Source organism: Manacus vitellinus, unplaced genomic scaffold (assembly GCF_001715985.3).
Source record: "Manacus vitellinus isolate BGI_N305 unplaced genomic scaffold, ASM171598v3 scaffold_4_pilon, whole genome shotgun sequence".
Lineage (NCBI taxonomy): Eukaryota > Metazoa > Chordata > Aves > Passeriformes > Pipridae > Manacus > Manacus vitellinus.
Genome location: NW_021940604.1, coordinates 12,683,292 through 12,710,997, shown reverse-complemented (window position 1 = coordinate 12,710,997; position 27,706 = coordinate 12,683,292). Strand labels below are relative to the sequence as shown.

The following is a 27,706-nucleotide window of genomic DNA, read 5'->3' as shown; positions in this document are numbered from 1 at the left end:
AGTAGAAAACCACCAAAATACACTCTCCCCCAAGACCTCACCCCATCTGTTTTCAACTCTCATGGTATTATGGAAACAAATTATATCTTCTTTCAGGCTTTACTTTATGGTCCAACATCTCCTTGGCATAAAAAAAAATCTGACATTTTAAATGTATTTATCTGCTCTTATGAATAAAATATTACTTCCAAGCTGCACGTAAGTCTATGTACTAAATAAACTTAGACATAAAACAAGTTCTAAGAATGTTAGAGCTATAAACTGAGTAATTATTGTGACCAAGAGATAAAGGCTTATAAGAATTAAGCATATAATTTTTTTAAAAATTATATCTACACTGTTTTCTTTAATACTAAGCATGTCTATCATAAAACAAAAAAAAAAAACAAACCAATCCCCAATACCTTGGCATGATGTAAATCCACTCCATACATGGAGAGTCTCTTAGCATTTTCTAGGAACTGGGAATCCGCTTGTGCTGGAGTCAAGCCCCTAAAACCATTGAATAAGCCTTGAGTTTACTCACAAAAAACTGAGAGTCAAAACTGAGTGCAATCCTGGAATTCAGACACATAGAAAAACCTCAGCTTATAAGGTATCAAGAGCACTTCTGCCCTACAGGTAGTGTTCTTTCAGAGCATATTATTTTCCTTGAGCACAGATTTTCACCTTCACTCTTTCAAAATATTCTAGCTGTATGTTGCTTAAACTAATTGATGTGCTCAGATAAAAATATTTTCTCCCAAAGTTCTCTTCCGAGATCTTAGTGAAGTTACCATTTTTCAAACTGAAATTTTCAAAAACATAAAACTAAGACCTTTTGGTTACATAACAATTTCCAAAGTAACAATAATTTCAGCTCAGCAGTTTTACACGTACTCTTAACAGAACTGACATAAATGTGACAAAGCACGATGACTTCATTTAATCCCACTGTGTCTGACACACCTGTGTGTTTTGTGTAGCTCAGCCACTTTCTCTTCCATTTCTTGAGTTTGATTGGGTGCAAATTGGAATTCACTGATATAATCACTGAGGTGTTCCTCTGGGTCATGATCACCCAGCTCAGCCTGCAGGGTATATGAACCAAGGAGGGCATGAGTCACAAAAGAACAGGGCAGTCGACCAGATACAATATCCTGACGAAGCTGTAGGCACAAGAAATACCTGGAAGACAAAGGAAGGGGGAGGGGTGGGGGAAACAAAGAATAGAGAAAGTGTTACCAATAGCAAATTAATAAGAGATATGACAGAATTCATCAAGATGCATGTAATCATGTAAGAATATTTTAAAGTAAGTCAATGCATTAATAACTTGTTACACCTTACATTATTTGAGCATTATTATCACACAGTAAATTTCACTTCATTTTTAAGAGTCAATATTACTTTCATAAAAAAGTGTGAAAAGCAGGAAAAATTCTGATTTCCAATGTAAATTGTAATTGTAGTTTTAAACAAAAGCTTACTTAGGAACTCCTTCAGTTCACATTGTAGCCTGTGGGTATCTATGGTTTAAAAATAAAAAGCTCTGCATTTCTTTGACATGTCCCTTTGGCTTTAAAACTCTAACTTTTACATCCCTTGCAGTTCACAAGCTAATCAAGTCAGGTAATGTACAAAAGAAATCCAGTTTAGTACTGAAACCATAATTACCTTCCTTAAACCATGTATGTATTAGAATTTAATATTTCAGGAACTGCATACAGTGTTCTACCAAATTTAACAAGTTAGCAATCAGCTTAATATCCTCCATATAGTTTTTAATGTAAATGAAAAAAAAGAAAAGTCTTACTAGTGAAACTTAAATTTTAAGGAGTTTAGCTTTAAGATATAACAGAATTGCTTTTATCAATTGAATGCACAATTGAAAAGCCAACCAACTTGCTAAAAATTTTCAAACACAGTTTCTCATAAATATACTCTGTACTGAATGTCTTAGACTATTTGTAGCAATATATCAACTGTATACTTGTATAGCTATCTTATTTTGTGCAGAAGACTGATCCAATGCAATGTGTAGTAGTAACACACATCCTGCCTCAGCAGTCTCAGCTAACTCTAAACTAAAACTAAGTATTTTGGTTTTCCATAACTCCTGAAAAAAAATTAGTCAATTCCCTGCACTCAGTCCCCAATTATGTTACTCTTACAATGCTACATTTTAGGTGCCTAGTATCCACTGCATTCTAAATATTTTCTATCTAAGAAGTTTGGAAGATAATTATTTTCACATTTTATTATGTTTCATGGCTTTATTTAATCCATATGTGTAAAACCACATTTTCACCAATCTAGTCTACATTATTACTGAAGTGCCTTGGATCCCCTGAGCTTCACTCAAAACCACCAATGCCCTTGTTTGCTTTATATTAAAGCAACAGACTGACAATAAACCACTTGCTTCTTTCAAATACCATCACTCACATCTTACCTCCCGCCCAAATCATATCCCTGCTTATCATTACATTCTTGCTCAGGTTTCCTCCAGAAGTTTTCACTTTACCTTTTCAACCTTGTTCCAAAAAGCAGTTGATGTATGTAAGAACATCTACAGTGTACAGCATCCAGAAACTGAAGAAGACATTTTATATGGCTTTCCAATTAGACTAGTAGTAATTTTAAGTCTAAAATTGGGAACTGTGCATACCTAGTGATGTCTTCAGTCAACTGTGAAGGATCAGGGGGATAAAACTTCACATTAAAGGTGAATATCCAAGGTAAACCTAAACATGAGAATATCTGATTGTTAATTTCAAATATGTTGAAGCAAGTAAAGAGAGAACCTTATGGGAAAAAAAAAATGTTAGCCAGTCACATAAATCTTAATCACTGAAATCTCCAAGAATGTTTTTTTCTGTCTTTTTACAGGACATTAGTAAGAAGAATAGATTATTTTTATTAGCCAGTAGAAACTCAGACACACAGTAAAAGATTAGCATGTTAAAAATTACTTTAAGATAATTTTTTACAGTACCTTATGCAAATATCAGAAGACATTTTTAATTTTAAAACTATCATAATATTTTAACACTTTTAAGTTATTGTGTGTTCAAAGGCACTTGAATTGAATTTGTGTTTATTTCTAACTCCTCCAAGGATAATAGAGTTATCCTTGTCCTGTCTAAACTGACTTGGTTTGAGAGACTGTACAGTAACTCTGAACAAGATGTCAAAATGAGATCTGTGTTGTATATGACAGAAAGATAATAAATTATTCATTGAGAATGCATGGAAGACAAAAAATATTAGCCATTCCTACTTAAAAATATTCTTCTGGTAAACACCACATCTAGCAACTACAAAAGCAATGGTATTTTAAATTTCAATTCTCGTGTGTTAGAATTGTTAACAACACATGCATTTTTTTAAGCAAAAGTGTGATTAAATTAAAGCAGCAGACTGACAATAAACCACTTGCTTCTTTCAAATATCATCACTCACATCTTACCTCCCACCCAAATCATATCCCCGCTTATCATTAAATTCTTCTTGCTCAAGTTTCCTCCATTTTCAATTAAAATTGAAATTTTAATACTAGATTAATAATTTGAAAAAGCATTAAATCTTGCCTTTAATCCTCACTCTATTTTTAAACAAATTTTTAAGATTTGAAAACTAAGTCATACATCAATAATTAAAATACATTTTCAGAATGTTGATCTACCAGTATTGTAATTGGAAAGTGCCAATACCTTACCAAAATACAGAACATCCCTAATTCTAACAGGTTTTACTAAATACAATGCAGATGTATGACACAATGCTAGAAAAAAGTGCTAACATTTTTGTTTAAGGTTATTTTCTTTAAAAAAATATGTTCTAAAATTTCATAACTATTAAAGGTAAAGAGGTGTTTTGTGTCAAAACTCCTAATATCTTCCAACATTTCAAAAACTGTTTTGGTTTTTCAGACAGGACTATTCACTGAAGCACTACAATTTCTGTTTAAGAGTGAACCTCATTCTGCCCCTGGCTGCTAAGCCACTATTTCTTTTTGAGAGCTCAGGGGTTTATTGTATCTTAACATTGCCAGTTGTCAAATTTTTGTCAGAAAAATGACAATTTTGTTTACAAAATAAGGCAAGACTCCTTAAATGAGAAGGCCTAATTTATCATTGCATCATCTACTGCAATACAGTGCAAAACAGAATTAAGACAAAAATACCTTTAAAAAAGAAGTCTAACACTGATTAATGCATACAGCATAATAAACACAGTTAAAGTTGGAATAGGTTTACCTACTTCCATTATTTATCTACCAGAGAATTAGCATCATTTAATGAAAAGATGCTGATATTGAGTAAGCCAAACTGATGAATATTAGGAAATGGGTCAAAATATCTACGCAAAAAGCATTAAGGGAGAAATGTAATCTTAACAGGGCTGTGGGATGTGGAGAACTGGATGAAAGATGTGTTCTTCCACACAGATACTAAACCAGTCTTCAAGTTTTCCTGGAATGAAGCAGTGTTTCCTGGCATGAAGCAATTTTTCCCGGTCTAAGACTGTAGTTCAACTAGTCATATTTGAATTCCTGTTTAACCCATTGCTCGTTCCTGTCAGCATTTCTACAGTTAACTTTCAGAAAGCAGGAGACCTAGATGTGGTTTGAATAAAAAACAAAATTAAAAAACCACATTCTCTATAAAAAGCTAAGAAGTCCATAAATTCTCAGAGCGTACGGACTTCAAAAAATTCCATGTGTCTACTCATTCCATTGCTAATTTATTGAAAAAATATTGAAGCTGACTTTGTACTAAATATTTTCTGAACAGTTTGTGACCATATATTTTGTCTCATTATTGAAAGCACATTTATCCCCTAAATATAGACTAGCAAATATAATACAATGTATACAGTCTATATTTATACTTCTCACTAAAGCATACTGTTTATAGCTGCACAGCCCAGGCATACAAACATAATTGCCTTCACACAATAATGCACATTATTACTGGTTTTTTACTGAGTTGGTAGCAAAGACAAAAAAACCCCCCTGTTTTAAAATTATATTTAGCATTCTGTCCCTGATAAGGCTCTCTGTGTTTTGATGTTTAGTAGTATGGGCTACAGAAATGTCAAATTTTTTTCTAGCCAGCTTTTTACATCAAAAATGCTTCTGTGGCAACTTTAGGCACATTCTTAGAGAAAAAGAATACAACAGAACAAACCAGCTAGCAGCATACAATTAACATGATTCATCCCTTTTAAACGGAAAAAGTCACTAAGTTGGGTTTTTTTCCAGTAAAGGCTTTTCCTGGCTTTTATTCATGATCTCTCATGTGTCAGCTTTTGCAGGAAATCTCTTCCCTTGGCACAGGTACTTAGTTCTCTTCAACAATAACAAGCTACACTCTAGTGTAATTAGCTTAGATCAAAATTGGCTACAACTCCGACAAATATATAGTTATATCTATAAAATAAATGAATATAAAATAAAGGGAACCTCCATAAAGTGACCACCATATTTTGGTACCTGTGCATAACCATACATTTGTTAGCATTAAAATCAAACTGACAGTCAGAGTTGTACATTTAAAATGCAAGCTCTTTCTTAATTAATTCAACTTCCCTTAGTATCCCAGTCTATTGTGCCCTCACAACATCTACACCCTCTCCATTTCATAAGATATACAGAGAACATGTGATATTAGAAGTATTTTTTGCAATAGGAATACTAATTGTGCTGCAGACTAGAAAAGTATTTAATTGACATAATATTACCTTTGGTTTAAACTGATAAAATCCCAATTTGAGTTTTTTATAAGGGTGACCCACCATACCCCCTGTGTCTGAGAGTAGACTCTTCCAAGGTGAGTTGCTACTGCTTGTACCATCACAAGATTCAGGCTGTCACAAGTTCTCAGTTTTGCAAAAGTCTGAGTCCACCTTAGATGTAGCAATTTTCAAGAAGAAGTGACAGAAATGTAATTACCCACCTGTCCCTGAAAGAAGTAATTAGAGGTTTTAACATATGCCAGTGGACAGCCCAGTACATGAGCTAAAAAAGTCAAGAATTCATTTTCCTGAAGTGATCAGGCTGGCTGAAAGCAAACAAGATTTTTGTCACCTTTGTAGCCCTGAGAACAGAGACAGTAATTTGTGGATCACGTTCATTAGCCAAAGTAACATCATTAATTGCTGAGATCCCACATAATTGCCCAGCCAAAGGCCAACCTCTACAAATAAGAGATCACACAAAGGGCCTGAGGACTGTGATGTAGCAAGAGACAGCCTGCAGAAAATGACTTAGGGGAGACTATAGGACTATTATTTCATCTTCCCAAGTCACAGGTGCTGCATACATGCCCAATGTGCAGAGTATTGGTGTTGCTTGCATTCAGAAGAGACAGAGATTGTTAAAAATATCATCTTGCAAACTGATGTGCTGAACTACACTTCCAAATTTGTTACCTTTGTGTGCTCAGATTAATGTATTTGTCTAGATACACTTATCTAGCATGCTAGTGCTTCAGTTTCAGTTTGTGCTACACAAGAGAAACAGAAATTAGTTTCTTCGAATGGACTAAGGTTTTACAGGTATCTTAAATTTAATGAGTAGTTTTGTACATAAGATTTCCATTCTTGATCCAAAGACAAATATATTTAGAATTAAGCCTGAAACAAAGAAAAGTCTCACTATTTGATACCCATGTGTCTGGGGGATTTAATGTGTCTGCAGTACATTCCAATATCTGGAAACTTTAATAGACTGATTACGAGGAACACGACTGACAGCATGCTAATTACCTGCAAATTGGTGTAAGCAAGTTTCATTTTAAAATCCTTAAAATTCTGTTGTTACTTGTCTGTTTGCTTTATTATGCCTATCAACTCTGAAATACTATAGATTGGAGAAAAAAAACCCGGTCATGATTCCTAATTCAAGAAACTGGACTTGCTCTCTAGTATAAAATGTAGGTCTTCACGGTGTATGAAAAATCACAGCCCCTTAAAATATTTTTTTGGTAGTGCATATGATACAGTATTAAAAAAACACTGTGTAGTGAATTAAAAAATTTTCAGGTCCATTGTTACACTCCAAATTTTTGACACTAATTGTAGGCCAAATAGCATGCAAATCACTATAGAAGACAAATAAGTATCAACAACATTTGTATCAACAAAGTTGATACAGAAAGTATAAACACCCTCAATATTTTGTCATTTATTAAAAACAAAACAAAACAGCCTTTAGTGCACATATTTGGACAACTAACAGATTTTCACTAAAGACCTGTAGAACAAGAAGTTACAACACCAGTAACTTTTCCTTAATTAGAAGTATGGTTGCTACTTCCATCTTCACCATTTTAATAGTTCTAGTTTGGTTATACAACATATATATGTTAGATCAAAAAAACAAGTTTCCAAGGAAGCTTCTGTAACTTTGATTTCTATACTGAAAATATAAACCACACCTTCCTAGTGTGGGATTTCCTCAATATGCAAAGATCTAAAGAAAACAAAATTAACAACACTATGATTTCTGGAAAAATTGAGTGTTGCCTTAAAACAGTAGAGTCAACAATAGTAAAGAAACCATGTATTTATCATTATATATAACACCCTGCTGTTCTTAATTACAAGTACAGTCAGTTCCTTAACTTAGATTCTCATTTCCTTAACTTAAATTCTTGTGTTGAAAGTGTAGGCATGTAAATATTGTCATCATCCTCTTCTCCCCAGTTATGTTTCCTAACAGGTATTACCAAAAGGTTTCCATCAAAAACAAAACATCAGCAAAAAGCCCTGGATTGGCCACAAATTAGTAAAGCAATGGGAAGAAGTTCAGTAAGGGCAATGGGCTGTCTAGCATTTTTTAGTGGCCACTTATTTTGTGATATGTAGACTCAGGCAGAGTATCACCTAAATTTACTCTCCATAAAGTCCCCATGGAGAAGGTACCCCAGGCAGTGAAGAGCTTTGACAAATTTTTATGCTAATGGGGTAAAATAAATTACTCATCATGTATTGAGTATAGGAAGTAGAAAGGCATTTCAGACAAATTCAGTCTGAAAAGCATTGCAGTGAGACATTCAGAGATTATGCTCTCTATTCCATTTCCATTATGGAAATGGACATATCACAAAAGTCAATGCTGGACTGATCAGTATTGAAGAGTATACATTTCCTGTAAGACATATTAATTCTCTTTTTAGAGTTTCATATTTTTCTGGTGAGTCTTTGAAGTTATAAAGTCCTATGGCAACAATCAAGACCACCCTTCCAAGACGACATTCTCCATGTAATAACTCAAATATCAGCACAAAGCTGAAAAGCATCTACTGTTTTAGAATGCAAAAACATCAACCATTAGTCACATGCAACAAAGGAAAATTTTGGGGCAATAGCCAGTAAAATAATTAACTTCTACAGCAAAAAGTTGAGTGACTCTTTCTGCCCTTCTTAGACAGCAGACAGAAATAGAAGATTTGCTTTCTCTTTTAAGGCTGAGTACACCATTATCAGATAAAAATTATTTTAAACCTGTAAGTATACAATTTAGTCAACATCCAGGCTACTAAGTTTATCTCCATTTCTGTGAGGAAATAAAAGGAGCATAACATCTGAATACAAAAGTACTTACTTCTAATTTGTCTCTTGATTTCCTTCGAAGGATCTAGCCAGTTCTGAAAAATAAAAAGATAAAAACCCCACAGCCAGTATTTAAAATACTCAATACCAAAAATACTTTAATATAATCTGTGCAACCTATTAAATAGCTCATAGCATTTTAGTTACTATTGATACATGCAAAGAGATGGCATTGTGACAGATCATCCAAAAATTTAACTTTGGGAAGTGAGACTAAGCAATCAGTCACATATATTCATCAGTAACTCCCGTTTACTAATTTTACCCATACATGTTAGAAAACAATTTGTGTGAGAGACTAGAAACATAAGCCTTTTAACTACAGTTACTGAGAAGTTACTTCATAAAGTGTTTGAACCTTTATTTGTCATGGCCAGACATACATATTCAAGCACATATATGGAAGAAACACACTTGCATACATACAGTCAGCCTGACAGCAGGCCTTGCAACATTTCAAAGACAGAATGCGCAAGGTAGGGAAGAATTATAAACTCACTTGTGAGGTCAAGGACAATATCTGCTTTTTCCTAAACCACTGCAGGTATTAGCAGCTTTAAAGACTGAGTGGACCCCTTAGCACCAGCACAAATGTTGAATAAGGCATACTTCTACCAATTTTTCTTGCCTAACTAGTGGATACTGAGTATAACGTGACTCACCTTTTTCAGTCTATGGCACCAAACAAATTCCAGATGCAAAACTGTTTCCCAATACCATGTCCCTCAGTCTCTATTACAGGCTTTTGTACCCAAAGTCCAATTCACTTGAAAGAGACAAATATGCTAGGCTACAGTTTCATAGGTCTGTATGGATTAGGAGAACATTAAACTATGTTTTTGCATAGTTTCTAATGCAAATCTTTAAGATAGATCACCTCTGCTAATAGAAAATGTGGCTCCTATGAATATGACCCAAAATATTGAGTTCCCTGTTGTAAATGACCTTCGTTCAAGTAGATTTCATCACAAGTGCAGCATGTATATATTAGATAAATACTGTTTATAAATCAAATGCAAAAACCCCTTTTTAATAATTTTTTACAATTTTAATGTAAAAAAAGAGAATATCACATCTCTTGCTTTAAGAAGTCTGTGACCTCTGCTTTTCATAGCTACTATGATTTTTCCAGAGGTGGCACAGTTCATAACATTGTTACAAAGCTTCTCCAAAATTCTGGATACTATTTATTTTGCTTAAGTCAGAAAAACTGCTAGCTGTTGAAAGAACCTTGACATGGAAAGGCCTTGGAAGACAACATTAAGTCTTCAAATAATTTTAACCAAGACTCACTTCAGCTACAGTTATCATCCTAGGTTTTCAATTTTGGCATGAATTCCACTCTGAAATTACACATATTCTTGCAATTACAAAGATAACTAGAAGTAGTTTAAATTCTTACATTTTAGATGTAGCGTAAAGTAAAAAAAATACAGACTACAGCGTGGCATAGTTACAGCAGAAAACTAGCATTCCTGAGTATGTTGCTTTCAATGCTTTATCTTTTATCACTACAAAGAAGGAGAAAAGAATATAGTGGAGGATGAGAAGAATAATTCTTTCCTTACACAAGTTAAACAGTTAATTTTCTGATTTTTCCAAGTCTGAAATAAGCTTATTGGAAGTAGACTTTGCCACCAACTTTCATTACTGTTCTGTCAAATAAAATCAGATGCTTATATTCCATTTATAGGCATAATTACAGAGGTAGGGTTTTTTGCATCCGTGTCTTTTGTGACAGATAAAACAAATACCATGAAAGAATCTACCCTGAATTAGAACTCTTAATGCAGAATAGACAGGTCTGTCTTTCAAAGCAAAAGACAAAGTGTATACACAGTACTTTGCTCCACTAGGCAGAAATCTATTTGTTTAATTTGTGAATGGTAAGGTTATAGATGAGACAAAGTAATGTATTGTCAAAGAACAACAAAATGTTCTCTACAATTACAAAAGTATTTTGTACAAATCCAGAAAGGCAGCATTTCCAGCTGGCACCCAGAGAGTAAGAGCAGAAGCTTTCTAACACTTCTGCACAACAATTACAGTGTGAATGGAGCATTCATGAACTTTCGAGGGTCCAATGCAATGAAATCCCTAACTGAACTTTACACTAATAAATTTAACATTTGTAAAAAAGAAAGAAATAATTAATGACTAATCTGACTTAAATAGTTTTGAAGTGTGTATTAATGCTAACAAAAATCAGTCTGATTGGAAGACATAACATCTCTCCCAGCTGCAGAGAACACGCATGGAGAAAAGTTAATGGGACTCCTCCTCCAATGGTACCCCAATGGTGCATTAGGGAGCAGCTCAAAAGAGTGCCTGGCATTCAGTTTCCACACACCACAGCTGCCATGGATTTCAACAGCTGGCTAATAAATGGGTGGCTGTGATGAGTCCACAAGAATGGAAAAACACATCATTCAGCATTTAGTACTGACTGGCCTGGAGGGCAGAGATTTGTGACATTTTAATCTGAAGAGGCAACAGTCATAACAGCAGGAAAAAAAAAAAAGGCATCAGAAAGAACTGGTACTGAAGGAATTCAAACTTACTACAGAGATGAAAAAAAAAAACAAAAAAACTAGGGCCCTAAACCCAGAAAAAGTTCTGTGAGAGTAGGAGGTGGGAAATGCAAATCTGCCAGAGAAGACTCTCTTTAAAGTTTCTCCAAATAACACAAAGAACTTATTTGTATGACAAAGACAAAATCCAACAAACTGTGGTTGTTCAGTCCTCATAACAGATAGGACCAGATTTCTCTGGAAGTTTTTAAATAAAAGCCTGCTGCTGCCCATTAATTCAGGTGAGATATGGTCTGCTCTTCCTTTGAAGAAGTGCTTGACTTAGACTCCACATACAAAGAAGGACCACATTATCAGATATTTCTCACTTAATTTACGTAAATACCTAATATATAAGTGCTGCTACAGTAACACTTCCACAGTACTGGATGGGAAGCTCAAGGATTCATTCAGGCTAAAAAAGACCTTTAGAGATAACTGGTCTAAGTACAATTTAAGAGCTACTTTTGAATTACATCAAGTTGCCCAGGTTCATATCCAGTCAAATTTTTAGTATCTCCATGGATAAAGACATGTGAAAAAACAGGCTCTTTTTAAAATGTGGAATTCTGGTCTCCTGCATTCACATGACTGAAGAACACCAAGAAAATCTCAGTCCAATTAGAGGTACATTAGGGAAAAAAAAAAAAGAGAGAAACACTTAACTCTACGCCAATCCAGACTTTTCTGCTCTACTTTCAAAAACCAAAGGCTCCCTTCCCTATCTACCTCCTAGGATCTACTCAGGTGGGCTATTTCCTGGAATAGCTTGAGGATTCCAGGTCTGCTATTAGACCTTTCCTCTCTTGCCAGAGATCAGACTGCTGTTTTATGTTATTTTGCTGTGCATTTACAGCATAGCTTTTCAATAGTGAGCAGCAGAAATAAAGGGATAACAAGTTAAAGTAACATATAAAATTAGGTTTATGATATTACTCAGAAGATCAACTGAGATGCTCTTCATTGTTACACCAAAAGAGTTTTTATTTCTAGAAATTGTTTACAAATCAAGAACAAAAATTAAATACCTAAGTAAAAATACAGGCCCGTTTTGTATGTGGGGATCCTTAATACAGAGTGATTGAGTATTTTGCTCAATACTGCAAAGAAAGCTTTGCAGTAAAGCAAATAACTCTAGAAAACAGCTTTATCTGAATGGAAGTTGTCAGAAATTCAGATTTATTCAGACCACTTAACTAGACTTACTTTCAAACACAACAGAAGGAAAAAGAAGATGATAGAAAAAAAAGCAAAAACTTCTAGACTAGGTATAATGTAATGATGGTTCTGCTACAAATACAGATCAAAAAGAAATACAATTTTTTTCCACTTCAATTTGTAGTTATTAGTCTGGGTTTTTTATGAAGATAAAGATGACCACACATATATCTTTATTTCATGGAGAAAGCATCAGCCAGCCTATGCTGGAAAGACAAATTTGGGTTTGATAATTAATGGAACACATGCCATCAACTCATTTAAGACTTTTCTCAGCTGAGCCATCTAGATGTGCTCAACTATCTAGCATATCAGCAAGTACAAAAGAAGACTGAAAATAAGTTACCAAATGGTATTTAAGAGATCTTTTTGAACATAGTCATATCAAACACCACTCATTTGTAAAATTAGCATCCAGTACCAGTCATGGGTCACCTCCAGCCTCTTGACAAATGCCAAAATTTTCTTTAAGCTTAAAATTAATAAGAAAGGAAATCAAAGACCTAATAGTCATAGATTTAGGGGCTAGATTTCCTTCACATTCCTGAATAAAGCATTCTTACGCATATATGAGCAAAGGCAGCAAAATTCACTCAAGTGTTTGTAATGGTATACATTTAATAGAACACACCTCACTAAGCTATTGAAGTGAATGGCAACAACGAAAAACAAACAAAAACCTCATAAAGGCTTACCTTCTGTTCTGAAGTCTCATAAAACAACAGCCCAAAATAGTCCTTTTCCAGTAAATTGAGATGTTCACATACTTTATCAAACAGCACTTGTCCTTTTGCTCTTTTCTGGGAGTGGGAGGGTATGGAAAGAAAAAAAAAATCAAGGAAAAACACAGGGGGGAAAAAAAGAGAAAATTGCTATCAGTAAATCAGTAAAGTCCTTAATTACAGGTACTGTTATTTGATTACATTATTCAGGAACACTTAAAATATAAATAAAGCAGATTATAAAGCTATAAGCTTTCTTACAATACACTGTTCACCATATTTGAAAGCTATAAATATCCTTGACAGAAACAGAGACATTTCAATTTTTTTCAATATATTAAAAAAAAATTATTTGAATACACAAGGAAAATTCAGTACCTAAATCAATTTAAATATTTTGCCCTATTAAGTACCACTAAATAGTCGTAGTTTTTGTAAATCTTTATTTTTAAAATAGTGGAAGACTTCTTTATTTGAGCCAACTTTCTCTGTATTATCTTCTAAAAATTAATGTAGTTTTTACAGTGTTCATTTCTATTAACTTTAGCATCTCTATCATTTTCGTATACGTCTCAATGACTTCTGAATCATGTGATATGAGTGCACTGAAAAAATAAAGTGTGGTCTCATCTTCAAGAGACAAAAAGAACAAGCAGACCACTAAAAGTTGATGCTCAGACCAGGAGAAGTAGCATACAGGTGCAAGGTGAACAGATGCAGTATGTCTAGCTCTCCATACTGCAGTGGTTTTGAGGGGCAGAAAATGAGGACTGTTTTCCATCTCTGTATTTATGAACTCTCTCAGTACCCAACGACTCCATTAGACACTCAAAAAAAACCCCCAAGTCTTCCAGAAGCTTAGTCTTCCTAAAAATACTAATTGTGCAAGTCTGTAACAAAGAAATAAAATTAAGAACACATTTTTATTTGTGGTTAGTTTCAGTATTGTAGTCTGCTACTTTATAATAATAATGATCAAAGACTGCTCATCCTTTTAACACATTCTTAAAAAGGCCACTTGCTGTAGCTCAGTCTCACTAGAATTTAAGCAAATTGCAGTTAGTGTTGAAGTTTTATCTGTTCTTGTGACCTTACAGCAGCCTTCCAGTACCTCAAGGGGGCCTATATGAGAGCAGGGAGGGACTTTTTACAAGAGTATGTAGTGACAGGACAAGGGGTAATAGCTTTATAGTGAAATAATAGATGTAAGTTAGTTATTAGTAAGAAGTTCTTTTCTGTGAGGGTGGTGAGACAGTGGAACGCATTTGCCCAGATAAACTAGGGTTCTAGAAGTAGAGAAGCTGGAAGGGTTCAAGGCCAGGTTGGATGGGGCTTTGAGCTATCCAGACTACTGGAAGGTGTCCCAGCCTAGCAGGGGGCTTGAAACTAGATTTCTGAGGTCCCTTCCAACTCAAACCATTCTATCATTCTATGTTTCTTGTACCTGAAACCAGAAACGTAAACAAGGGCAATTCCATATGTCTATAGTGCCAGTAATGAAAAGCAGGTCCCAGGTCCTGCTTCCATGTGCCAGGTTTTAAGGAAAAGGACTGTTGTGCTAGAGATGGCAGGTAACAGGAGACAAAGATTTAGAGCAAACAGCTCACACCACATTCTCAAGGGTGGGAAGTTAAAATCTGAACGTGAATGGCATGCAGCCTCCCAGTTTAAACCAACTCCTTCATGACTGCTCTGCTATTTGTGGCATTTATCAATGAGGCCACAAAATGGCCTTTTCAGAGGCCTGTCAGCTTATAGGAATTCTTGTATTTGCTTATCCTACGGATTTCAGTAGATGCCATACACCACTGCAATTCCACAGAAACGCCATCCACTGCCCCTGTGTAGGCAGCCCTGGCGACACTGCAGCCCTTGTCTGCGCAGACAGTGGCAGAGTGCTCACAACAGGCCCCAGTTCAGCACGTGTCCTCAGCTCAGCTCCACAGCACAGGGCGTTAAAGGCCAAGAGGGGAGGAAGAGGGGAGAAAAGAAAGTATGCACTGAACAAAGAGCGATGGCATTGTTGGTTTATTCCCCAAGAATCCAAAGCTTTATTTATTCAAAATCACATTGTCCAGAAGACATTCTACTCACAAAGATCAGAAAGTTTTCAAAGAAACAAAATTATAAAATGAACACATTCAATAGCACAAGTAGCACAACAAGGCAGTGGAACTCAGAAGTCAGAGCTAGGAATCCTAAGTTTTTCCAGCACTTTCAAAAATCTTACTCTTCAGAAAGACAGATGACTACTTCCTGTGTCTGAAGTAACGACTTAATTTTCCTGACAGCTTCCCCTTAAGAAGAAAAATTGCCAATATAGAAAAGAAATAAATTGAAAGCAGGAAAAGTATAAGCAATAGAAGATTTGAAGAATCTTAGCCTGCTTAGATGCATGTAATAGATATCACTTTTTTCCCCAAGTCAGTGTGCAGGTCAGTCATCACACCTCGCAAAGGTAAGTTCCAGTTACTACATTTCAGTAAAGGAAATATATTTAGTAATGCAAAAATAATATAAACTATCATTAAGTCCATATCTGGAATTACTTGCCCTTTTTATAAAGTTCATATACTAAATCCCACAGTTAATATAAAGCTTTTGACATATAGAAACATAAAGCAGACAAATTTAGAGGAAATATATTGCAAGTGTAACAGTAAAATATAGCAGTTTCTTCTTACAAAGTCATAGTCAACACTGAGCTTGGATACATTAGCAGTGTCCACAGTATCTTTAAACATCTTTTTGTCAGTTTATAGCTCTTCCACATAAGGAAAGACACCACCATGCCACAAAGCCTAAGTTATGTTAGTTGATGTTCTAGACAGCAGTACAAAGCAGCACAAAGACATTATAGTATCACAAACTGGTATTTATAGAGCTCTGTTATGGATTCATGAAGCCTCTCAGTACCAGCAATGGTTCTCATTATAAGATCCTACTTGTAAAATTCTAAGACCCCTGGTTATTTAAATTTTATAAATAAATATTGAGATATAGTTTTAAAAATCTGAAAAGGTATTTAATTTGCAAAAACAAACTTTTCAAGTGCAATTTCTCTGTAATCCATTTGGGGACAGGCATTTACCACATAGTTTTAATTATATGATAACATATACCTTTTCTAGAAAAGGACATGCTTCAAGAGACAGTAGAGTGTCTCTAAACAAGAACTGAAGACAACTACTGTGATCCAGAAATTTTTTAACAGAAAAGTAGGGGACTCTTAAGAAGGCAGCATCATGGTTTGCACAGGTTGTTACTTTTTAAACTGGATTCCATTTCTTCTTCTACCATGTGGTTAAGATGCTACGTGATAGTCTCAAGCCAATGTGTAAAACTATAATCACTATCCTTGGATATGTATAGATAGATATACATTCATATATAGGTATATCCACATACCTATGTGTATATAGCACAACAAACATTAGCACTGAAAACAAGGAAATCTTCATATTCCAAATTTTAACACAGAAATGGCAGTAAAATTTTAAGTTCGTATTTGGCTCCTACAAGAATAGGAACGTATTGAACCTAGCTATACCAAGAGGCTGAGAAATGAGGATATGCTCACAGAGCCAGAAGTTTAAAACACAACAGTACTCAGAACAGCAGCATTCTATATTGCCCCAAACTTATGTCTTTTTAAGTGAGAACATAGAAAACATGCATGTAACCAAGGTTATTCCAATACCAATTTCAAGCCTGTATTTAGGCATCACAGATGCCACCTCATAAAGCAACCACTTCATAAAATCAGAGGCAGCATGTTTCTGTCCTTTACCTCCTTCCCACAAAAAGAGTAAACCAGAGTAAACTAAATGCAGCAGGCATACACAACGGAAATTTCTATGGGAATTAGCATATTATGGATCTATTTGGCTATACAAGAGTTGCCAGCTACAAATGCAATATAAATGCAGCTACCAGTTCTGTTCAATATATTTATCAATGATCTGGATGCACGAGTTGAATGGTCCATTAGCAAGTTTGCTGATGATACTAAACTAGGAGGTTCCACTGACTCTCTTGAGGGACAAGAGGCCTTACAGAGGAATGTGGATAGATTGGAGCATCGGGCAATCACTGGCATGAAATAACAAGTGCCAGATTCTGTACCTGGGACAGAATAATGCTGGGCACAAGTACAAATTGTGAAAGGATTGGCTAGAGCTCACCCCTATGGAAAGGGATCTGGGGGGGCTAGTCAGCAGCTGGCTTGGTGTGAGCCAGCAGGGAGCCCAGGCAGCCAGAAGGGCAAACTCCATCCTATGGTGCAGCAAATACGGTTTAAGCAGCTGGACAAAAGAGGTGATTATCCTGATGTGTTCAGATTGGTTTGTCCTCATCTTGAGTTCTGTGAGCAGTTCTGGGGACAACAATTTAAGAAGAATGTGAAAGTCCTTGAATTCCTTGAATGTGTCCAGAGGGCAGCAACAAAGCTGATGAAATGGTTGGAAGAAGTGTCCTACGAGGAGTGGCTGAGGACTTTGGGCTTGTTTAGTTTACAGAGAAAGAGGCTGAGGAGTGGCCTCATTGCTCTCAACAGCTTCCTGAGGAGGGGGAAGAGGAGATGGAGGTGCTGAGCTCTTCTCCCTGGGATCTAGTAATATGACATGTGGGAACAGTTCAAAGCTGCACCAGCAGAGGTTGTGACCTGAGGAAGATGTGACATGAGGAAGACTTCTGTACCAATAGGGTGATCAAACACCGTAATAGGCTTCCTAGAGAGGTGGTTGATGCCCCAAGTCTGCCAGTGTTTAAGAGTCATTTGGACATGCTTTGACCACTGAAGTGGTCAGGCAACTGGACCAGATGATCGTTGTATGTCCCTTCTTCCTGCCTCCTCCTTTCTCTAGCAGTACATGCTGAGGAAGTATGTAGCATTTCTTCCCAGCGCTGCACTAGCAGAAAGGATTGAATGGGTAATCACATCTCAGCCTAGGCATTGGCTCTGTCTCTGTGTGGGAAGAAGGCATGTATCTTTTTATGGAGGTGAGAGTTGTGGCTCACCTGAAGACAATTTAACAACATGAAGAAATTTGGAAAAAAAAACCTCAAAAACAAACCCACATAGAACCCCAAATACCCTACCCAAAAACAAGTGAAGCACAATTTTTTGAAAGTGTTCTGTGTTCACTCCGTTTAGCTGGGTTTCCACAGGATGGCAAAACCCCACATTTCTACTCAGAGATCAAACCCTTAGTCTGATGCAGGATGTGCTCCCAAACTGAATGACTGCAAACATTTTGAGGTCTGCAATACCTGTTATTTCCCCATGAAGTTTTTTTGCTCCTCGTACTTATTTTTAGAAATGCCTGAGCTGTTTCCCTCAGAGAAATGTAATAAAACAAGAGCCTGAGAACAACAGTATTCCACCAGAGCAATGGTCCATCTAGCCTAATACTTGGTCTCCAAAGAGGCTAACCATAAATGTCTAAAGGAAAGCACATGAGCACTGCAAGTCTACTTCTGCCAAGATTCTGGGAGTGCTCATAGGCCTCAGTGTCTGGGAGCAGCCTCCCCCGGAGACCCACACCATCTCCCTGCCAAGAGCCCCAGGGATGTGTCTTGGCTGAGCCTGGGGCCCTCAGGCCCTGCCTATGTCGTAGGTGTGCCATGTCTGCCCCCATCTCTTGGATGGGCCTGGGCCCCGCATTGCAGAGAGGTGCTCTCCTGGATAGACACAGGTTATCATGCATAGCTATATGTATAACATAGCATAATTATTATATTCCCTGTGTTCACCGTGAGTTGAATAATTATCAGACTGGTATTTGCCTGAAACGCCAAGGGTTTTTCAGCTCCAAAAACATTTTCAAAGACACATATCACGAAGGCTACAGGTGGAAAAGGGATTTGATTTCATTTTATTTTTCTCAATCTGTGTAAGAGCCAATGCTTACAACCATTAACACAACCCACATCTGCAGCCAGGTGATTATCCTGATGTATTCAGATTGGTTTGTCCTCACGTTGGAGTACTGTGAGCAGTTCTGGGGCCCACACTTTAAGAAGAACATGAAGGTCCTTGAATTCCTTGCATTCTTCAGTTTTGCTTAAAACAAACAAACAAATAAATGTCCCTTGCAGTGTGGCAAAGGCAAGGTCACAGAAAGAAGAAGCAGGAATACGGGCCAGGCACTCTCTCTATCGATCCTTATTCTTCAAGTCTCAGGAAACTGATCATACACAAAAGAGCACGAGAGGTGCAACAGCTTGTGGTGTTTTCAAAAGTATGATACCTATCAATGACAAGCATATTTTTTTGGCTCCAAAAAATTGCTTTGCTGTGCTTCTAGGCCAGTGATGCATGAAAAGTGCTCTCATGCCTGTCCCACACTTCTACTGCCTGCAGGAAGAGCTGAAAAGTGGCAGCTCCTGATGGCGCAGCCAACCTGGAAGCCTTTCAAGCACAGGCTGCTCTGCACAAGCAAGAACCTCTAGGGAAAACAGAGCCAAGGGAATAGAGGAGCTCTCTCCTGCTACAAACTAGCAATGGCAAAAAGATGGGGAGAGCCAAGGCTTCAGTGGTGCCTTGGAGGTGCAAGAGCAGCAGGAAAGAACCTAAGTAAAATGGCCCAAACGAGCCCTGGCAAGGGGTCGTGCTCAATGCTGCAGAGGAAGGTAGAATATCCAGGGACTGAGATGACTTCACACATAAACATTACTTCCAGTGATGTCTGTTGAATTTAGACAGATATTTTAAAAAATGTGCCAAATTTAACATCATCCCTATTTTTCTTTTTTCTAAATAAAAGATGTCATAGTTTAAACAGACCACTTAGTGTTTGAATAAACCTAGTCTACAAATCTGAGCAGTCAGGAAAAAGATTTGCAAATCAAAACTCAACTATAATTAAACATCTGTTCTGTATCAACTTCATTCAGACTTCTTAATTCAGGGTTAAAGACTGATCTTAACTGTACATTGAGCAAATATATTTTTACTTTGTATTAGCAAACTGTAGGCAACCACAGAGTCTATGTCAACTCCAATATATTTCACTTGTTCATACGTGCATAAAATACGGTCAGTGCTGGCATCCTTTAAATGCCTTTTGTCATAAATACTTAATTAGACCACTGACTGAATGCAGTAAACAAACCCAACAGGATCTTCATTTGCTTCTAATTAGTAATCATTATGCACTTAGCACTTCTTTTTGTTTGTTTAAACTGTTACTCTCCACTAAAACACAGTTTATATATGAAGCAGAAAATCTGAACGGGTCTCTGGTGCAGATACCAAATTTAATGACAAGTTCCTCATGACTATCTACAAAACCACAGAATAGGAGAGGAAAAAAAGGAAGTTTACTTCTCCCCATGAAAATAAGAGGCACATGCAGAGCACCATAAAATATTAATAACTTATACCTCCCACAGATGTCAATTATCAGAAAAGGAGTAGGTCAAAATTATGTCACTTGCACTGTGTCAAAAAAATAATTAAAATTGCTTCTAGAAATTAAGTCAAACATTCCAACAGTCTATTCATTCAAGCTATTAAATCTCAACTGCCATTAGATCTCAAATATGACACTACTGAATCATGATCCTAGGTTATTTTATCCTTTATCACGGTTCTGTCATTTCAAACAAGAACAAAGACTCGGTCACAATTTTTGGCAAATACCACTCAATAGCTTTCATCCTCCAATACTTCGACAAGCCTGTGATACACTTACACACTGTTATTCCTGTAAGTAAACTGAACTCTCCTTCAAGTAATGAAGGGTAACAAAGTTTTTTAACAGTTCACAGCCTATGAAAATTAAGTCATGCTGCTCCAGAACTACTCAACAATAGCTTCTTCCTCTTTCCACCTCTCCAGGCATTCACACATTACTCTGAAGAGTCTGAGGCTAAATTGAAATTATCTTTAAAAGCTACCATAATTTTAAGCTTAAAATGATTAAATGAATTGCTTATGCTTTATGAATGCACATATTGTGTACATGTAACTCATGTTTAAGTATATTGCATGCAATACTATTTTGTGATTTCTTTCTAAAGATTCCTTTAAAGCTACAGAACACAGAAAATCAATCTATTTTGTTAATATGCAACCTGTGGACTTAAGGAACTAGAAGATAAAACTTAAAGGAATTAAATATAACACTTTAATGGAGGATATTCTGCTGTTTCATGAAACTTTACAAGTTTCAAAAACCAATACAAAGTAAGTTTGAAGAGTGGTTGGTATAAAAGTTCACAATACTACTCCCACTCAAAGTTTTTAATTCCTCAGAGCAAGTAGCCAAGATGCATAATAATTATTTACAGACCACAAGACATTTTATCAACTATCCAAGATTACAATCAGCATCTGAATTACATCTGATTACAGCACAGCACTGATGAATTGACTGCAGTTCACTTCTGAGAAAGATCAAAAACCACAGAACACTACAGTGAGAATTTCAAACAATGAACTGAGGAACAGGTTTCACTTGGTGCAAGGTTAAGGACTTCTGGGCAACACCTTAGGTGTTGTATCTGAACTGTCATTCAGACAAGCATACTGAGAGAAGCTATACTCAAGAAAGGCACTAAACTAGGTCCTTCAAATTTGCACCTATGAAAGTAAAGTTACAAAGACGGATGAGAAAAAAAATAATCACAAAAGAGACCAAAATATCAATTTGAACAGTTCCATAGATAAACGTTTATTGACTTAAAATTCAAAATGGCAAGTTGATACCAGTCAGAAGATCTATTAAGGCAAAATAAAGAGTTCTGGAGGCAAAAGAACAGATCACTTTCAAAAGGTGATAAATTAATTTACAAAGTAACCTTCAAAAAAGACAAATATCTGAGATTTGCTTTATGTTGGAAGCCAAACATAACCATGTCAGGCATGCCCTGGACAATGGGAAAGACATGCAGAAACAAGCCAGAAAAAATACCTCCACTGTCAAAGAACACTAGGTGGCTGCAAAAAAAAGCCTAAAGTAATTATCAATATACAAAACATGAAGGGTACAAATGTACCTCTACTCCTACAACTACATTTGATGACAAATTCTGAACTATGGAAGAACAGCATCAAATTATAGTCATTTGCAAAGATGTTTCTATATCACCTTGAAAACTAATTCACCACGAACTGTCCTTTTTTTCTCCCCACAATTTCATGAATAAGCTTACTATCTCAACATCCTAAAGCTGTGTTGTTTCTAACTGAGCATCTCCCATCCATTTCTATTTTGTACCACTCACCAGCAAATTACACAACATGTCAGAGAGAAGATATACACAGGAATTCACTTTCATGAGGCTTTGTCCCAAAACCCAGTTTTTCTTCAATCTAATGTATCTCTCAATGCATTCTGCATGTCACATATACTTTTTTCCCCAAGAAGTGCTTTGACTCAATATAGATTCTGAGAAAATGCCTCGCTATGCAGAATTACACCAATTTTATTTTTAAAACAACAATTTACTTTAAATTGTAATAAATCCCTTTTTATTAACGTAATAGATGCTAAGTTCCCACATTTACTTAATCCATTCCAAATAAATTGAAACTGTTCCAGGTAGAACAAAATGTACATCCATGCAATTTTTTTAGTGCTATAACTAAACTTATAGTTGGATTGCTATTTATACTGGTTTATCTTTGCTCCCAAATTTAACTCCCTTCTGAAGAATCCAGGGTAAAAAAAGTGACATAGTGACATGATATATGATTTCCTTATGTAAAACCTACTTCCCCTGCCCTTTTCAGCTGACAATAATGTACCATTAACCCTTCCTTACAGGGAATCTCGTCTTGCTAAGACAAGAAGACTCTTGAGAACATGAAGATTATTATTACAAATACCATTTTGTGGTAGCCAGGACATAAAACAAGTATGTCAACAAACACAAACTGGCTTCAGTCATTCTACAATTACAGGACTTCACCTATTCACTTAAATTAATCTCTCTACCTATCTCGGTTTTGTACTGCAGAACTCAAATGTTTCAGAATACAGTTTGTTCTAGTTACAGGGGCCAGGACCAGTTTATCACTATGTGGGTATAACCAAAACTGGGTATTCTACACCCTCTATGTCATTTCTGATGGACTGTTAATAATGGATCATTTGTAGCAGCTGCCCAGGGCACACCTGACACCTTAGACTACAAGCGGGGAGTATTTTTTGTCTTCACACCAATGACTCAGCTGTGATAACTCCCCTCCAGAGAGGCATTAGCACCTTCACACCCAGCCTGAGGGGTCATCTCTGCTAACGGGCCATAATGAACTGGCATAATAGGCAGCTGACACAACCTAGACCAAAGATTCCAAAAATATCCCATGACTCAGAGTTAAATCACCCATTGTGAAACTCCCTGCCCTGGGAGAGCTACCACCTGAACCTGAGCGTACATAATCCTGGGGTTTTGGGACTTCTGGTACCACTCCTCAGATCCAGAGCAGGACCAGAACTTCAACAGGACTGTGACTGCCACTCTTGACAAGACTGTGATCATCACTTCAACAGGACCACAACCATCATCCAGATCAACAAGTTTTCCTTTTCATTTACTTTGCACCCAGTGTGGCCACATGGTGCTCAGCACTGGGGTTGACAAACACTGTTCTGTTCTTGTCCCAGGGTGCTGGTTATACACCTGTCTTTGTGGGTTAAAACCAGTTTTCTCTGTATCATTGCATGTATTGTAATCTTTTTGTAAATTGTAACTCTGACTTGTAATCTCTCTTGAGTTGGGTTCATTTCTCCCACTGGTTTACTTATAAACCAACACAAGCTGAACTCAATTTTCAGCAAGTTAGGATATCCACTTCCCACTTGATAAATACTAAATCTCTAAAAACGTTTAGTGAAGCATGGAGAGCCTGGTCCAGGACAACCTCTATGGAGCTTTTGCTGCTTACTGTAAATCTCAGCAATAATACACTTCAAAAAAATAATTCCAGGTGAACTCTATTGTTAAACACCAAACTTAAGCAAAAACTATAACCTTTTTTCCAATACAATTGTCTTACGTATTCTTTAAAAGCTTATTAGCACCTTATTGAGTTGAAATATCCATTTTTAAGCTTGAAAAATTCTTTTTACATCCAGTCATCTTTGAGAAATTTAGCTAATTTAATTTGTACCGAACATGTCACCTGGCAAAATAAAGAACAAAATCAGCTTCAGTGTTGAGTGGGGGAAAGTGAGGACAGGGGATGGTTGTACATGTTTTTTTACAAGACATTATACGAAACAAGGTTTTGTTCTTTCCGTATCCAAAATTAAAAAGTCATGCTATAAAAAATTAAGTGAGTGTTTTAAAGCACTGGAGCTGAAGAAATGTAGCCACAAATATATCTAAAACTAAATTAAGCTCACAAAGCAAAAGGGAATATAAGCAGGATAGAAATCTATCATGTGGACAGCAGTTTAGTGAGCAGTTTCTGGTCTACTGAAATGGCATTTCTTCCTAAGCACACAGAATATTCTGTTCTTTCAGGAAAAATTACAAACAAGATGAACAGAAAAAAGAACGGAAATTAAAGTAAAACAACTGTTAGAACTGCACAGCTAAAACCTGAATCTATTCTAAGATTACTTTTTAAAATAAGGGAAAAATAGAAGGAAATAAAAGAGATGGCTGTCAGATTAAACAACTGACATAGATCATGGAATTCAATGAGCAGTAACAAAAGAGCTGCTATTTTAGAAGCTGTCAATCGAAACTGCTAGGGATATTATGCCTGAAGTCATCTATCCTCCCAGACAGTATGAAGTCTCAAAGTGCAGTTTTCCAATTGTTCTTAATTATTTAGGAATTTATTTTTTTACTTCAAATTAAAAAACAAACAAACAAACAAAACCAAGATAAAAACAGGTACTTGCACAACAGTGACAAACAGTTGAGATTTTAGGGAACTCTTTTTTTGCTAAAAGCAGAAAAAGGTGAGAAGTAACCATCTTGCTAAAAGGGCAATATACAAAACTATGAATTTTTAGAACCTAAGATGACATAAACAAAAGTTTCCATTTACACTCTAAAACATGTTGTTTTTCCACTCATTTTTTCAGCAATAGCACCTAATTATTTCAAAGGTATCTGAAATATCTTTCTGAGGTGAAAATTTTAAGTCACAGCTGGCATGAAGATTAATATTTCAAAGTGCTTAACTCAAACATCATTTCACCTCAATAAGTTTGCCACACCATAACAGGCAGTAGGTGAAACCCTCCAACATAACAGAGCTTCAAATCACCAAGACCAGGCACGGGAAGAAGAGTTACTAGGCTAGCACATTAGGTAGTTCCTTGCAGAATGCCAAGATGGTAGTGTTCACCAGGAATCTGTGCAATATTTTTAGGGGCAGTTTGCATACCAGCTCTCCAATTCTTACATTGTTAGTCAACTTAATGAAGTTACAGGTATGCCATTGGGTTTACTGCTTTAACAGTAATTGTATGTTGATACTATTCATGCTATCCTCAGTTTTTAATTGACAGTACATGTGCCATGTGCATTATATAGACTAAATTATTAACACACTTATAATAATTCCTGAATTATTCTCCTACAACAGTGAAATATAGCTACAATTATGTACGTTAGCTGAGGTCTGAAGAGACATCTGGAGGCCATCTATTCTGAAATTCCTGGTCACAGTGAGCTGGTCAAGGCCTTGTCTTAAAAGATTTGGATGATTTCAGAGGGTGCCGACTTCAAAACCTATCTAGGGAAACTGTTCTAGTGTTTGGTCACCCTCAGTTGATATACACTCACATTCATTTTCTCAGTTGATTCCCTGTACTTCAGTTAGTGTTCATTTCTTTTCAATCTGTCCCTTGTTATCACTTAAAAGCCTGGCTCGTCCCCCAGCCAGGTATTTATACACAAGACTAAAACGTCCCACAGCCTCCTCCTCTCCCCGCTGAACAGTTCCACTTCTGTCAGTCCTTCCCCAGATATCAGATGCTTGAGGCCTTTAATCAGTGTTGTAGTCCTTTGCTGGACTGTCTCCAGAATGTCCAAGTCTCTCTTGCACTGGACAGCTAAGAACTGGACCCATCACTCCAGGTACTGAGCAGCGAGTGAAGGACCATCTCTCCCTTGACCTGCTGCCAGCATCCAGCTACTGCAGGCCAGGAAGCTGCTGACTTTTGCTGCAAGGGCCCAGTGCTAGCCCACGGTCACCTTTTCTATCAGGACACACACAGAGAGGTCTTTCTGTGTAGAGCTGCTTTCCAGACAGTCAGTCCAGCCCGTGCTGATACTTGGTCGTATTCCTCCTCAGGTGCAGTGTTTTGCATTCCTCTTGGTGGAAATTCATGAGAGTCCTACATGCCCATTTCTCCAGCTCATCCAGGTCCCTGTGATATATCACCGCCACTCTTCCCAGATTTATCATCACCTACAAACTTGCTGAGGACAAACTTTATGCCATCATCCAGATCATTAACTGCCTTGGTATCAATGCCTTTAGTATTGTTAATGCCTCCAGCTACAATTCCGGCTGCTGATCACAACTTAAGCCAGTTTCTGGCAAACCCTTCTGTACACTTACTTAGCCCATACATGTCTAGAACACCTATGCCTAGAACAACCATGGGGAAAATGTCAAGTCTTGCTAAAGCTGAGATTATATTCACAGATCACCCCACATCCACAGAACCAGTCACCACATTGTAGAAAGTATGGTTTCCCCTTTGTAAATCCATCCTGACTACTTCCAAACATCTTTTTGTCCTGAAAAAGTTAAAAAAGCATTTGTACCACAGTCTTCCCAAGGACTGAAGCAGCCTTCTGACACTACATATTTTGGCACAGCAGTAGAACATAAAAAAACTCTATGTGTATTTAAGAACATGAATTCATCTATAAAATTGCAGTCAGCACTGCTCATGTCCTACAAATTATTTAAATGAACATACGAAACAAATTGTTTCTATAACACATTGTTCTCTTCCTTAATTAATTTTTTCTTCTGTTCTTACAGCAAACTCTTATTGCAAGTAATAAGAAAACATTTCTTATCAAACAACTTAACTGAATCATGACAGACTTAAAATATTGCAGAATAGAATTTTTCATTATAAATGCAAAATGATATCTTAGCTCTGTGGTAAGCCACAATTTCGTTTAAGTCTCATTTTAGGATGGGGAAAAGCCCAGGAAGATAAAACTCATATAGCCTTTAATTAATATACAGAGATACCATGCAGATATAAACATCATTTATGCAGGGGGGGGAAAACCAAACAAAACCAACAATTACTCCAGGGTTACTACTATATCTATGTCAATTTTTGGTTTATATATATATATATATATTTCTCCATACATATTGATACTAATACTTAAATGAAAACTTTTCAAGAACCTCTCATGACAAAATTCCTGCAACTTTAGACCATAAGTACGTAACTCCCTACACAATGTGTTGCAGAGAGCAATTATTCTGTAGTATATTTTTCATGTTCTGCTGGAACCACAGCATAAAAAATAAGCAAGCCTAACATTAATGAAGGCTTCACTATTGCTTTTTACAACTTAATTTATGGTGCAGTGTTCCATATTTGACACGATCAGGGAAGATCCATGTAGGATTAAAATACTGTATTT

The 27,706-nt window shown here is 36.4% G+C and overlaps 1 protein-coding gene across 16 annotated transcripts in view; it reads right to left on the bottom strand.

Moving 5' to 3' along the window:
* Nucleotides 1–27,706, bottom strand: part of EPB41L2 (erythrocyte membrane protein band 4.1 like 2) — a 116,666-nt gene that overhangs the window by 36,544 nt on the left and 52,416 nt on the right. For all 16 annotated transcript variants that reach the window (XR_001921359.2, XM_018077951.2, XM_018077962.2 and 13 more), the window contains 5 exons: nucleotides 13,085–13,189; nucleotides 8,594–8,636; nucleotides 2,651–2,726; nucleotides 949–1,167; nucleotides 405–492 (listed from right to left, as the gene is read on the bottom strand). Coding sequence is in view for 15 of the 16 variants with exons in the window: in XM_018077951.2 (XP_017933440.1) it covers nucleotides 405–492; nucleotides 949–1,167; nucleotides 2,651–2,726; nucleotides 8,594–8,636; nucleotides 13,085–13,189 (531 nt within the window). In the remaining variant the exon portion in view is untranslated. The remainder of the gene's footprint in view (nucleotides 1–404; nucleotides 493–948; nucleotides 1,168–2,650; nucleotides 2,727–8,593; nucleotides 8,637–13,084; nucleotides 13,190–27,706) is intronic.